The sequence below is a fragment of the Myripristis murdjan genome, chromosome 16 (assembly GCF_902150065.1).
Source record: "Myripristis murdjan chromosome 16, fMyrMur1.1, whole genome shotgun sequence".
NCBI lineage: Eukaryota > Metazoa > Chordata > Actinopteri > Holocentriformes > Holocentridae > Myripristis > Myripristis murdjan.
The window spans coordinates 13,500,763-13,514,599 of record NC_043995.1 but is presented as its reverse complement, the minus strand read 5'-3'; the positions used below and the strand labels follow the sequence as shown (position 1 = coordinate 13,514,599).

General features: G+C 41.9%; 1 protein-coding gene across 1 annotated transcript in view; it reads left to right on the top strand.

Annotated features, from left to right (window-relative positions):
- The window catches only part of zfpm2a (zinc finger protein, FOG family member 2a), a 118,076-nt gene that overhangs the window by 27,127 nt on the left and 77,112 nt on the right, over window positions 1–13,837 (top strand). The window contains exons 2-3 of the mRNA XM_030072671.1: window positions 4,411–4,569; window positions 12,556–12,657. Of these exons, the coding sequence (XP_029928531.1) occupies window positions 4,411–4,569; window positions 12,556–12,657 (261 nt within the window). The remainder of the gene's footprint in view (window positions 1–4,410; window positions 4,570–12,555; window positions 12,658–13,837) is intronic.

Below are 13,837 nucleotides of genomic sequence, written 5' to 3'. Positions count from 1 at the left end.
AGACAAAACTGTTATTCTCATTTTCACACTTTGCTGTCAGAGAGCGAGTGTATATCCATTTCTTTTCTCCAGCTGCGGGGGTAAACATATGACTGTGTATCTAAGTCTGCCTGTTTTTAGAGGCTCACAGTGTGGAGCTAAGTAAAGAACGCAGCAGCCACTTTGTAACTTGAGACAAAGTCTATATTTCTATATTTCCTCCCCCGCATAAGTAAGGAGAGTCCTGCGGAGTACGTGCGTGTTAGCGTGGAAGTCTGGAAGGTCCAGTATCAGTGTTGGCACAAAGGGCCAGTCACAGCGAACGGAGTTGGCAGGGGTTGAGCCGTGTGGCCCTGTTGGATTTTAGGGCTGCATTATGCATTCATGTTTAGTCTCAGGTGCTACGTTTTATCCCCAGGCCAGCTTGGACACATTTTCAATGGACCTTTTGGATGAAAAACTGTATAGGTGGGAGCAAAAATGATTTCCATGCTTATAGAGATCTGCCGCTTTGTTCTGTCAGATTCAATTACCTCACCTCTAATTAGAGAGCTATAGAGGAGGCTGGGTTTGTGATCCGCACATCACACTGTGGAGCCTGCTGATAATGTGAGGTATCGCTATCACAGCCCGGCCACAAGCTCCCCACATTGCGGACGGCTGAAAAAGCGTGCCATGAAATTAGTAGTCACTCATACAGTTTAGACACACACATGCACACATATTTGTTAGGAGCTCTTCTTTTTTTTTTTCAGAGTATGAGTTTTGGAGGCAAGGTCGGTGCATCTGTGCTGTGTGTGATTTTGTTTTTGTTTTCTTGTCTTTTTTTTTGCATTCACTGTTTTTGCTCACGGAGGCACATTGAAAATGAAAGTCACTGACTTGTGTGCAGAGTATTTTCATGAAGGATATGCTCATTCCACCACCTCTGTCCATGCTCTCCTCTTCCCTGCTCCCCTTCCTCTGTGACTCATTAATCCTCTGTCCATCATATGGTCTCAGAGTATCACCCCATTTTATAGACTCAGTGGAAGCATTACCATATCCCTCTCCGGAGCTCCACTCCGCATGGCCGATCCCTATCAGACAGAGGCCATGCCATGAACAAAAGAGCCACTGTGATCAAGCCTGCATTCAGCTACCAATGTCTCTATTAGCACTGGCTGCTCCTGCCTTCTGCTCCCGCTGCATGACTATTTGAACAGGGCAGAGATTTCTTTCTCTAGTCAGCAGAGGAAGACCTTGATGAATGTGGGTGAAACAGTTCAGGGTGGATGGTGTGGATGACAGGCTTGTGGGGGCGTAGGGATACCTGGACACCGACCCTGACTGAGAGGAGGTTCAGGCAGGGTGCAGTTTCCCAAAACTTCCTCTTTAAATTGAGCAGAGATTAGTCTTGGTTCTGAGATGCTTTTTGGGAAACTGAGCCTTTTATAAAGCCTTGATTGAGAATGTATCAGGGCGGACATGATGAATTAATGCTGGAGAGGTCAATGGATGTAGGGGTGGTCTGAAAGAAGGCCAAAGAGATGTCAGCTGAAGGGGATAAAGATAATTCTAACCATTAAATCCCTGTGTGATTTTTCAAAAATAAGACAAATTTTGTTTGTTCAGCGAGTGGGTCTGGAGAAAGATATTTCTATATTCAAATGGTAAAATTCAAAGCAGCAGCAGGTTGAGCTTCAGTTGGTTCAGCCTGGCCTTTCTAGTGTTAATAGTGTGTAATAGTGTGAGACACCCACACGAATCAGAGCACTATTCCCAGATTATACTGACAAAGACATGGTGCATATAATAGATGGAAAGCATGAAGACTTCCAAAAGATTTTCACGCGGATTCCTAAATGATTGTGTGTCTGCTGCTGCATTGTACGGCCACTTCCAGAATCACCTCCCCAACTGGATTTTTGAAATTCCTCGCTTTTCACAGACTCGTGTACGCTGTAACGAGAGCCCCCTTCTAGAGCAGATCGTGTTGTTTTCTGCTGAGAAGTGAAATGCAGACGCTCTCTCCATGGTGTCATTGGCCATCTGAACTCCAGAGGAGGCTTGATAAGAGGGTAAAGCAGCAGGCATTGCTCCGGCCCATTCGTCAGCAGCGCCTATAGAAATGCACCAACAAGCGTGGGTCACACAGTGAATGTGACAGGATTTTAAACAGTACACAACTAAATATAGCAGGAACGCCACTATCAGAAAATGAGTTAGGAGTGTGGTGCTAGTCGTTTAGAAAGTCATTATTCTTATCATTGCTGTCTCTGAAATAATTTCAGGTCTCTCCATGCAATGAATACTGTATAATAAACTAAACATGTGAGAATGCGAACAAACTTTGGTAATCTACGCGGTCCCCAAGAAGTAGCCATCAGACTCGCTTTAATGTCTCCGACTGTGTGGAGTATTTAATTTTTCCATATTCAGGAAGGCCAACAGTATCTTTATCGGTTTGAAAATGGTCCAATTTAGTTAGTATCTGCTAGAGTGGGGAACTGAGATGCCCTTATTTTGAGTCTATTAAACCCCAATTCTATCTCATCTTATCTAGCTAATCTTTGTGTCTTATTGACCATGAAGTTTATCTTTAATCTGCCTTCGCCATCATTATCGCACAACACTGTAGGTCTATTTTGTATGGTGCAGCGGTGTTGCTCTATTTGCCGGCAACGAGGAAGAATCGTTTAGTTGTACACACAGTTCTTATTCAGCTGTGTAATGGAATGTGTACAGAGTGTGTATAGAAATGTATTTCCCCCCGTCTTTCACACTGTCTTCAATTGCCTTGGCAGGAGCATTTAATGCCAGTCATGCAATCTCCCCTTGATACTGCGATATTTATCTCCCAGTATCATCTTAAGCGATGGTAGACTCATCGAGTCACTTCATGCCTCACTTCACTCTTCAGCGAATCAGCAGAAGGCATCAGATAAGATCATAAAACTGTATCCTAATTTAAAGCACCACTCTCCCTCCACAGTGTCTATTAGAGATCTGTGTGCTAATTCTTTTCATGTCCAGGGCTCCTGCAGATGTAGGGTTCTACAAAGGAGTAATTTATAAGACTAATGAAAAGAGCAAGCAGTTTGTGGAGATCAGGGGGTCTTTTATGAGGCTTCGTGAGGGAAGAAAGAGAAACAGGAGAGGCACACCAGCCCCACTTTCTGAACTGAAATTATTGCTTTATTAAAGCTGAGGGGCTCACTCCCACTACAATAGAACAAACACACTGAAAGGTGTCGAGAGGATATCAGTGTACGTACTCTGCTTGAGCTCCAGGATGATGCACAAGAGGCTGCAACATAGCTCATGTGTGACAGGCAGAAAGAGAGAGAGAATTCACATCTAGCAGGCAGTGACAACAGCACTTTTGATATGATTATTCACTCTCAGTTTAAACACAGTCACAGCTAGAGAAGGAGATTTTTTTTATTATTATTTATTTTTTAAATGATGCAGGTTTCTGCGGGATTGCCAGGAGTGTGTCATTTCAAATATAAACTAAGCTCAAACTTGAAATGTTCCGTCATTTCTTTACTAGGGTAATTCATGTGGAGACACTGGAATCATGTTTTGGAGGGAGAGAGAGGTGTGCAAGATGCACATTATCTTAATAACATTCAAATGCCGGGTGAGATGTTTTTCAGAACTAATACAATTCAGGTAGCAGTACAGTAATTCCATCAACGCCCTTGATTGAAGCAAAATGGTAATATGCAAATACCAAAGGAGATGTACAGCTACAAGCAAAACTCTGAAATCATTTAGATTTAAAGAAATAATATTGCACAGAGGGGGGAAAATTAATCACACGGAAAAGTGTCTCCTTTAAGATTGCACTGGTGTATTACCCGGAGGCATGGAATGTAAATGGAAAATCAACATTGTACCCTGTGATAAGGCTAACAAATTAATAAAAGTATTTTCTTTCCTCCTCCCATGCTGATGCCTGTATGAAAAGTCTGGAAAGGAACTTTTTTTTCTCCCTCTCTGTGAGGTTTTGTTTTGCAGGTAGTGGGATTAACATCAACACTCACCTTGGCTGCATGTCAGCTTGTTTTTTAGAAAATGCAAAGTCTCAAAGGGCTTTTTCAATAGCTATTATGAAAGGACCTTTGTGAATTCTTATGGTATAATAACATTCTTTATTGACACGGCCTTATCTTTGTCTATACTGAATATCTGAACATGTAGAGCATAGACAGTACAGTGCAGTGCTGCGCTTGGTGTTGTATCTGCATTTGTAGTATCTCAACAAAGGAAACAAGGAAAGACTGAAGTTTTTCTTGAAAGCCTGAAGGATGTGATGAAACTACTGAACATCTCCCCTGTGTGCGTGTGTGTGTGTGTGTGTGTGTGTGCGTGTGTGTGTGTGTGTGTGTGTTGTGTGTGTGTGTGTCTGTGTGTGTCTGTGTGTGTGTGTGTGTGTTCCCTCAGGTCCTCTGGAGGATGGCCTGGAGGAAGAGGAGGAGGAGTGTGTCTCAGAGGAGAACGAGCTCTTGGCCAAAGACGAGTTCTCAGTGGAGGAGAACTTCTCTGCCGAGTTTGAGACGGAGAACATGAGCTGTGAAGACATGGAGTACTTCTGCAACAAAGGTGACGATCATTAACTTCTTTTAGTCGCCCAGTCAAGTTCAATTTAAACCTAAACTCCGTCACTTTGCACCAGCATTTCACAGTCCTCTTGTTAAACTGTATTTGAAACACCTAATATGAGACAATATGCTAAACATCTCCTATGCCAAGCATCAAAAATAAGTTAAAGTCCTGCCAATGGCATCTAATAAAATTCCTCAACATGTTCAAACCTTGTGTTAAATGAAACCTGGACACCAAGCAATCTGGCAGAACTTGTAACCGTATCAGAATTTCTCCTGCATCACTGCCTGGAGTTGAAACTATCCATTTTGATATTTGATCCCCCGCAATCCACCCAAGAGCAGTGGTTTGATCTGAGAGAGAGATGGCATCAGCAACACTGGCTCTTCCTGTGTGATAGCGCTGTGAAGGTGTGCTACAGTACAGCAATGCACTGGAGAGCGTTGCACTTCCCTTTGAGCCCTGCTAAAGCTCTCTGAACACTCAGCAGCACCTGCTACTGCTCGGAGGTCCAGCACTATAAAGCGCCTAGCATCGCCAAATGCGCCCAAGTCCTCTTTGAACTCCAATTCAATTAGATTGCTTCTTTGTATGTTTGTTTCATTTTGGTCACACCTTGCCATCACAGGAGCTAATTTGTGGTCTGCTCCAGGTTACAGTGTGAAGATGACAGAGTTGTCCCCCCTCCCATCCCCACCCCATCCTACCCCCCGGTCGCATGGCTTCGTTACCCCAGGTGTCCCCACTCTCGCTGGCGCATGAATGCCATAAATTTGACTTTTTAATGAAGAACCAATGCTTTGAATGTCTGTCTCTTCTTTCTCCTTTCAAAGAGAAATTGTTTTGAATTATTTTTCCACACTTCTAAACTGATGTGCCTTGTGGGATTACATTATTGAAGACATCCTCAGAAAAATAAATCTTTCATGTTTCAGGTAGGCTATGCCCTAGTAATCGTATCAATAATGTTTTCCTTTTGTTCTCAAGAAAAGTTGAAAGGCACAATTGTTTGAAAATTGCAATTACCAGCAAAGCCTCCTTCGCTTTACCCTTTGTCTCCCTCATAATGTATCCCAACGCAAACTTCAAATTACGGCGCATGGTCGTGTAATGACCCAGTAGCTATAAAATAGATGGTGCAGTACACATTGGTGGGCAAAGCTAGAAAAAAAAAAGTATGACTTCTAAAATCTTCAAAGAACCTTGTCAAAGCCATTTGATATTGCCATTGTCTTGGATAAAACCATGCGAGCGAATATGCCTCAAATCTCCTTTTCGTTCCCCATGTTTATGAATAAAAGTCAAACTAAATAGCAATCCAAAATGTCAAATACCCCTTTTCCGGGACACTAGTAATCTGTCCCTTGTCATATACATGCCTTAGTAGTCAGATTTTTTTTTTTTTTATTACTTTTGCTATCTAAGCTTAGCTAAGTCTCCCATTGCCTCCTAAGACCCAAATCATGCACTATCCAAATTTCTTTCTTTCCTTGTGGCAAGTTGTGCGCAATCATCAGGTGTAGCCATTTTCCCCATGATCCGTTCCTCAATTAGATCTCTTTAAAACTAATTTAAACCTATGTCTGAGTGGCTTAAATTTACCCCACTTATGTGAAACTGCCGTGAATTAAACAGGACGCAATCCTGGCCGCATTAAATGGTTTAAGTGTGTTATTCCTCGACTATAGGAGGAAAAAGAGAGCCCCTTGATTAACTAAACCCTCTCAAATGTGATGGCGTGCTGTAATTAGCCCTGTGCGGACTTGAACGTGGGTTTTAAAGCAGCCACTCATCCCATGGCCTTTATCTTCTACTGCTTCCCGGAGAATAAGGTCTCCCGTGTAAGGTTCCTCCACTGAGCAGTGACTCTCTGGTCTTAGCTTAGCCTTGTATCTGTGTAGTCACTCTCTGAAATGGGCTTGTCAGGGGGACCTAAAACCTCCATTAAAAGTTTCAGCCTATAATAGGTATTAAAAAGCTGTAGGAACACAAAGAGGAGTACCAATTTTCATTAACATATGAAGCACTTATTAACTTTGATCAGAGTGCGGTGAAGTAGCAAAGCCGCTTAAAGGCGCAAAGGTCAAGAAGTTGAATGCCACCAAAGACTCAGCCATTTGCCTTACCCTTGCAGAAATGGGGGCCCCTAGATAAGTGGATGGAGCACCTTGACGCCCCATCTTGGCCTGAGGCTTGGGAACCCACAAATTGGGCCAGTGGTTTACTCCTTTAACCTGTTTAGCAGTCGGTGTTATGGCTCCCGTTGGTCTGTTTCATTGATAGTGGCATTTGCCTAACACGTTGCCAGCAGGTGGACCTTGAATTTGTCACAATAATGCTTTGTAAAGCCTTGCTGATTCCAAACTGTGAGCATCATCGATTCTTCAACCAAAAAGGGAAAGTGACACTTCCACGGTTTCGGTTTCATCACTGTTTACACTCCTGTAAAATGTCCTACTGTATATGCTCTATATAATCCATAATACAATAATCTTCAGGCTTTCTGCCGTGTGTGGACATCTTAAATTATTTGGAGAATGTATCAGCTACAGTTCTAGCAACACCCATTCAAATACCATGAAATGATTGAGGGGGCCTTGTCAGTGACACCACACATAATGGCTCTGAAACAACATACATGGGTGTGAAATGAAGTAGCTTGGTAGAATAGGAGAGACCCTGAGAAAGAAAACTGTTTTAATATACATGAAATTAGAGGAGGTCTGCCTACCTATTGAGCGCTCTGTGCAAAAAAAAAAAAAAAAAAGGAAAAAAAAACAGCCACATATCTTAAGAAGTAACCTTGGCTTGCGATTAAAAAGAATCTTTCCTCAAACAACTTCCTCTGCTCGGTCAATTTCACATTTATGGAGCCCTCCTTGTGAAGAGCACGCGGATGAACACGCTGACTCCACCACCGAGATTTATACTCTATTGACACACCTAGCTCCATAATTGTAAGAGAGATACTGTTTTTTTTTTTATTTACCGAATGGCATCTTTTTTTTTTTTTTTTTTTTTTTTACTGAAATTGTGAAATTTCACCTTGCTGTTTTACCCCCTCTTTTATTGTTGGGGGGGAATAGCAGGAAGGGGGTATCTGTGAAGTTCAGCACAGGGTGTTGCCACAAGCTGTTCCCTTTGTGCGTTCCAAGTGTTTTCTGATGACAAATGACTTCCTTAGTTAGCTGTGACAGTAAATTTACATGTCATGTGTCTCATATCCTAGATGTAAAATACCTTTTTTGCAACAAGGTCACATGATTTTACTAGCTCATACCGTGTGGTGCTGATTCTGGTGAGTGTATATGACTCAGAATACATGTAGCATGACTAAATGTGAATGCTGGCATTCTCGTGCATCAGTCTCCTTTAATAGACTCAAATTACAGAACCATAATGCAGGCAGAAATATTCTCCTTTATCACATTTGAAGACTACCTGACTACCAGAACTTAACATAGAAAATAACAAACCCACCTTGACCCTTTATATGACCTCTTGGTGAATAATTTGACTCTCAGCGGTCAGAGTTGTACAGTAATAAACAGAAAGTGGCAGAATTAATTATGCCACTCTTTGTGTAACACAGAAGTAATCAGAATCTCCAGCAACAGAGGAGGAAGCTCTCCTTGGCTCTTTCGCCACAGCTGCCAGTGCCCAGAATGGTAAATGTGGAATTTTAATGCACAGTTGATGCTGGAGAATATGGAGAAATGCTAATTTGTGGTGCGATAAGATGAATCGAGTCATCCCTTTAGCCCCATTTGACTCAGTGGAGGAAATTAATCATTAATGTTTGTTAAGTATGACAATCTAACTGGGCCAGATCTACATGCTCAGAGACTGAGGCAGAGTGAGATAAAGACCCAGGCTGCAGACAGGGAGGAAAACTGCCAGATTCTGTAATGATGGGAATTTATTGGCATTTAAAGAGACAGTGGCAAGGCATTTCACTAATAGCCTCCCTCCATTGGAGTGCTCTGCCTGCCACAAATTGCATGCAATTCAAACCTATTTTTCAGATAGCAGAAAAGTCTTACAGCTATGCTTGACTTTGGTGAAAAAGGTTGCTTCTCGGAATTGACTTTATCTGTTGCAGTATAATCTGCATCAACAACCAAATATGCAATATCAACTGACTAGCACTACTACTGCTGGAGGGATGGCAGGCATTCCACTAATATTAGATTGTGAAAATCATTGCTATGGCTCCAATAGTAGGACAGCAAGATTGTGATGAGTTTAGAAAAGTGGCAGTGGGTTAGAGTCGTCTCTAAAGCCTCAGCACTAGTCTGGAATTCAGTAATCATTTTAAACTTATAACATAGAAATGTGCAATCCTATACAGCCTAGGAGTTAGCAATACTTACTTGTACTCCATTTTGCAGAAATTGCGACCTGTCTCTAGGCTCAATGGTCAGGATTAGAGTGCTCTGAGCTCCTTAAAGTCGCACACAAGAGATTGACATTTTCAAGGGCTTCCTTGGCAGAGACAATGCTAAAAGGGAGAGAAAAAGCCAATATGACTTTGTTGCTACCTTGCTCGAGGAGTTGTTTGTGTAAATCGCCTATAAGCTTATTGACCTGAATGTGTGGCACGCTGCGTGTGACTGCGATTTGGCTAGAGAGCTGTCCTTTGATAGAGCAGTGATAGGGCTGATTTTAACAGCTCACTGGCTCCTCTTGCATGCCCGCCAACCCTGCACCCAGCAGGCCGCCTTGCTCCACAGCCCTCCCCGTCCCTTCTGTTCTGCAGCCCTCTCTCACTCACCCTTAAGTGTCTCCATTTGATTGCACAGAGAAAGGAACCTAAGCCAGATGTAAATTATGATCTCGGCGATAATGTAGAGGATGATCATTGACAATCTGTCTCCCTTGATAAGGCTGCAGCGGGTTTCCATTCAAATGATGAAACAAGGCAGAGTCTCTATTGCTCATAGTGGACCTCTCTGAATGAAGTGGAGCACCTCAATCAATCTATTTCTATAACAGAAAGGTCAAAATACCTATGTGGTATGAAAGCATAAAGATGGTTTGCTTTACGCCTGTGTATACCAAGTGACATCTTCTGTCATACTGTACAGTAAGCAAAGGAGTGCTTGTACAGCACTTTGCCGTGCTTTTTCCTAGTGACATTTGTGCAGGAAACTTCATCAAAGCCCTGTGACATTGGTTCCCTGTGAGGTTGCCTGGGCGATTGTGTTTAAAATGCATTGCAAACTGTGTTAGATAGAAGGCAGAAAATCCTTAATCACTGCTTAATTAAGGAATCATCTTGTAGCTTCATTTCCCGGGCTGTAATTAAACACTTCCAATACGTTTCGTTACAGGGCTTAACATGTTCGCCTGAGATCAAGGTAGTGCCTTTAATGTTATCTCTCCGGCTTTTTTAAAACTCCGCTCCATTGGAAGGAACTGTTGATATACGCCTTTGTTATCCTCGTCATAATACGAGCCTAGTATGCTAAAGAGGTTCTCCAGGCCCAACAATAAATAGTGGAGGAATTTAGTTGAGTGGGCTCACTGATAATATACTGGGAGAGGGAAGAAGGGGGGAAAAATCGCCAGCCCAAGCAGACACTTGCATAAGCAAAACTGGGTCATAATGACCTCATGTACTGTAAGTAGGACATTTCTGCAGACTTCCCTTCAGTATCACTTTTTTCTTCTTCTAGTTCTCCTCTTTCAGTATGAGGCAGAAAGCTGCCATCCTTTTGGCAATGTTTGCTACCTTCTTTGAAGTGAGCCATGTCAAAAAAAAAGCTAAACAAGCATGGTGTGTGTGCTTGATCTGGAGATTAACCTAACTGAGAACGGACGGGGCTGGAGTGAGTGGTGTGTGTCCTGTGGCAGTTGTCACTGGAAGTGTGATAACTAACACTCTGAAATGCCTTTTGGAAGCTGTGGGGAAAAAGAATCTGATATGGCTGTGGTAAACAACCGTACGGCAGCTATGTCCTACCATATTTGGTGATATTTGTGACTTGTATCATGTATTTTCTAAATCCCGGGAAGCCATATCATTATGATATTGTCTTCATCATCCAAATATAGGGATAAAAAACTCTTTACTCATCCCTTGTTGAGTGTATGAAGTGTAATAATCCATTGTAGTAATCCAGGCCTGTCCTTGACCGTACACCACTGGGTTTAAAACATCAAAGAGCTGAAAAAGATATGGTGACAAAAGTGAGTGAAATGTCCCTCCACAAACTACCAGCTACCACTACATGCCCCGAGCAGGCTAACTCTTACTTGCCTGAGTTTGGAGAGACAGTCTGAGCAACCACTGTGTCAGCCACATTGGATTTATTTAGAGCACCACACTTGGGGCACCTACTTAGCACTGATTTATGTGCCTATAAACTTTGAGTACAAACTGGACTTACTGTAGGCGCTTGTTTTTTTTATTTTATTTTATATTTATATATTTATATATATGTCCACAAAGTGCATCTAAGAACACTCAACAAGCATTCACATCAGTGTTGCGGCTGCACACTGGAAGGCGGAGTCTGTTTAACAAGGTCTTTAAGCACTTACATCCTGGGAAGAGATACCCAAATATCCCCTAGCATGGCCTCTGCGAGCCCCGAGACTGTAAATCAGCTCTACATCCTATAACACACATTCTAGCTCGCTCCACAATAGATCAAACGGTAATAAATAGCCACCTCTCTCCCACACATTGCTTTCCTTCCTGTTCCATGGGGCTTCCTCTTGTTCCTGCAAGCACTCATGGGAACTCCTTTACATAAAAGTGTGTGCAGCTGGACCTGGCGGGCTCACGGCAAACATGCAAACACACATCAGATATAGACATGTACATATATACATACATACAGTAACACATACTCACATCCAGTCTCACACACTGCTTGACAATAGCTTACATCACTGCTGATTGTGAGAAACACACTCAAAGATTAAAGGATGAAAGGAGTTACAAAACTGCGGAACTGACTTGAATTTATACCATGTTCCTCCTCGGATGTCACAGAAATTGATATTTTAGGTGCCAAGTCAACCTAAAAAAATTTCAAACAATCCCAAAACCACTGTTCTTATTCGAATGTAGCCTTCGTCTATCTGATTAAATTCTTGAAACAATTAAACTTACAGTTGTTTCCTCGAATTTCCTCTAGTTTAAAACTAGTATTTTGTTGATTTTGCATGTTTTCTACTTGCTTCAGGCCAATGTTACATTTGTAACTCAGTGTTCTTAGTCTAATGCAGCCTCTAAATACTTGAAACACATAACTTTACTTAATTACATTGCATTACACACACAAAATTACCATCACTTGTTAGTGTGTTTTTTGATTTTTGTTTTTTGTTTTTTTTACTATAATGCAATATTTGCTGAATGGGATTTCTGATTTTGCCAGGGTATCAAGGTAGTATTGGTATCAACCACCCAAATTTGGCACTGTGACCGCCCCAATGCTCCCTGTATTTTGTATGAATGCATTCCTCTTTCGCTGGAACATTGTCAGAAGTCCTCAGTGCCCTCTATGTCTTTTGCATGGGCGGTGTAGACCATAGGTGAAACAAAAAGCCACACAAGTGTCTGATCCTGTTGATCCATAAGACTGCCCTTGGGAAGATGCTGTAGAGCCGCTGCAGCAAACAAGAACATTTACAAAAAGTCTTTCATACCAAATGCTGCAACTTTGCTACATTCGTCAACACTATTCACACTGGAACCATGTCTGTTATTGTTGTCTGTATTGTTCATGTTGTGTTTTCAGCACTGTATGTATTGTGATTTACTGTGATTTACTGTGATGTGTTTTAACCAATCTGTGAAGCCAGAGGCAGATTTCCACAATAAAGATTATCTTATCTTAAAGTTGAGTTGAATCAAATTAGGTTTATGAGCATTAAATTTGGATTTAGTGAGGCACCGTGTGTGTCCTGTGTGCTCGTGTGCCACTCATTTTTCAATTATTTTGTTTTGTTTTGTTCATTGCTTTGCAGGAGAGGAAGATGGGAACCGAGAAGTGGGAGAGGCGGAGATGGACGGACAGGGCGAGAAGACCAGACATCCAACGGTGGGGCCAGAGGACTGGGATGGACCAAGTAAGCAAACTCCTCCCGTCACTTTCCTAGAGAGCCTGAGAGCTGGAGAGTGCCAGCTGGCACAGCTGACTGATCAGGAATGCATGCTACACTGTGTAAACCACTGGACACTTTCAGGATTAAGTTATTTATATTCATGGTAATCATAATACAAGCCCTGGAAAGCTTTTACTTCCAAAACAAAAAAAGAAGATAAGATTGATAGAAGCTTTAGTGATTCCAAAGTTAGGGTGTGTTACGCCTCCTATAGCAACAGAAATGGGACAAATGGATTGGATGTCTGCGTGTGATGTGATCAGCCGAGTCTGTGTACACCCACCATTCATTTTACAGCACATTAAATTACCAGTGTTGAATTAGATAGTAATTGCTTTGCTGTTAATCTTATTGTACTATATGTGCTTGAAAATAGACTAGCCCCCAGAAGCATGCTTATAGTTATTGTTTAAAAAAAAAAAAACAGGTTTATCGTTTCTGTTTGAAAATCTCATTATGCCATGCAGATTTTCCTTTGCTTTGTGGAAGAGTTAGAAAATATTTTTATCTTGTTTTGCCCCTTTTAATAAAAGTCACTTCATCAAAGTGATGGATAATACATTGAACAAGGTAGTTACACAGCAATTACTGCTCAGCAATAGCCTACACCCACACTGCTGAACGCACAAAATATGATTCCTTTTAATGCATAAAATGACCTCGAGAATTCATTGCAGGTACATGCCTTTATAAAAAAAAAAAAAAAAAAAAGAGAGAGAGAGAGAGAGAGGGGGGAAAAAAAGTGGATTTGGGCAAGTTGTGCTAGCTAGCTTGAAGCCCCCCGGGGTGTGTATTTTATACTGACAGTGAATCAGTGTTATCGCACCTATCAGATAATGCATTTATCATTAAATTTCACATTTGCATTTAAATCTGGGGAAGGAAATGAGCATTGCTGGCTAAAGATAAGAGCTCTGGGACGACAGTAATAAACCATCACTGTGATCAGTCAGGAGACAGGGCTGAGGGGGTCAGCTCAGAACTATGGGGGCCATGACAAAAAGAAGGCATCACATGCGGAAAAGGCCATTTTGGGCGAGAAAATGCTGAGCTTAAAAATACTGCTTTGAAAGGCGGGATGGATGTACTATGACTAGATCTGTGACTGACTGTAATTATGCTCCCCCTTCTACTTAGCCAACAG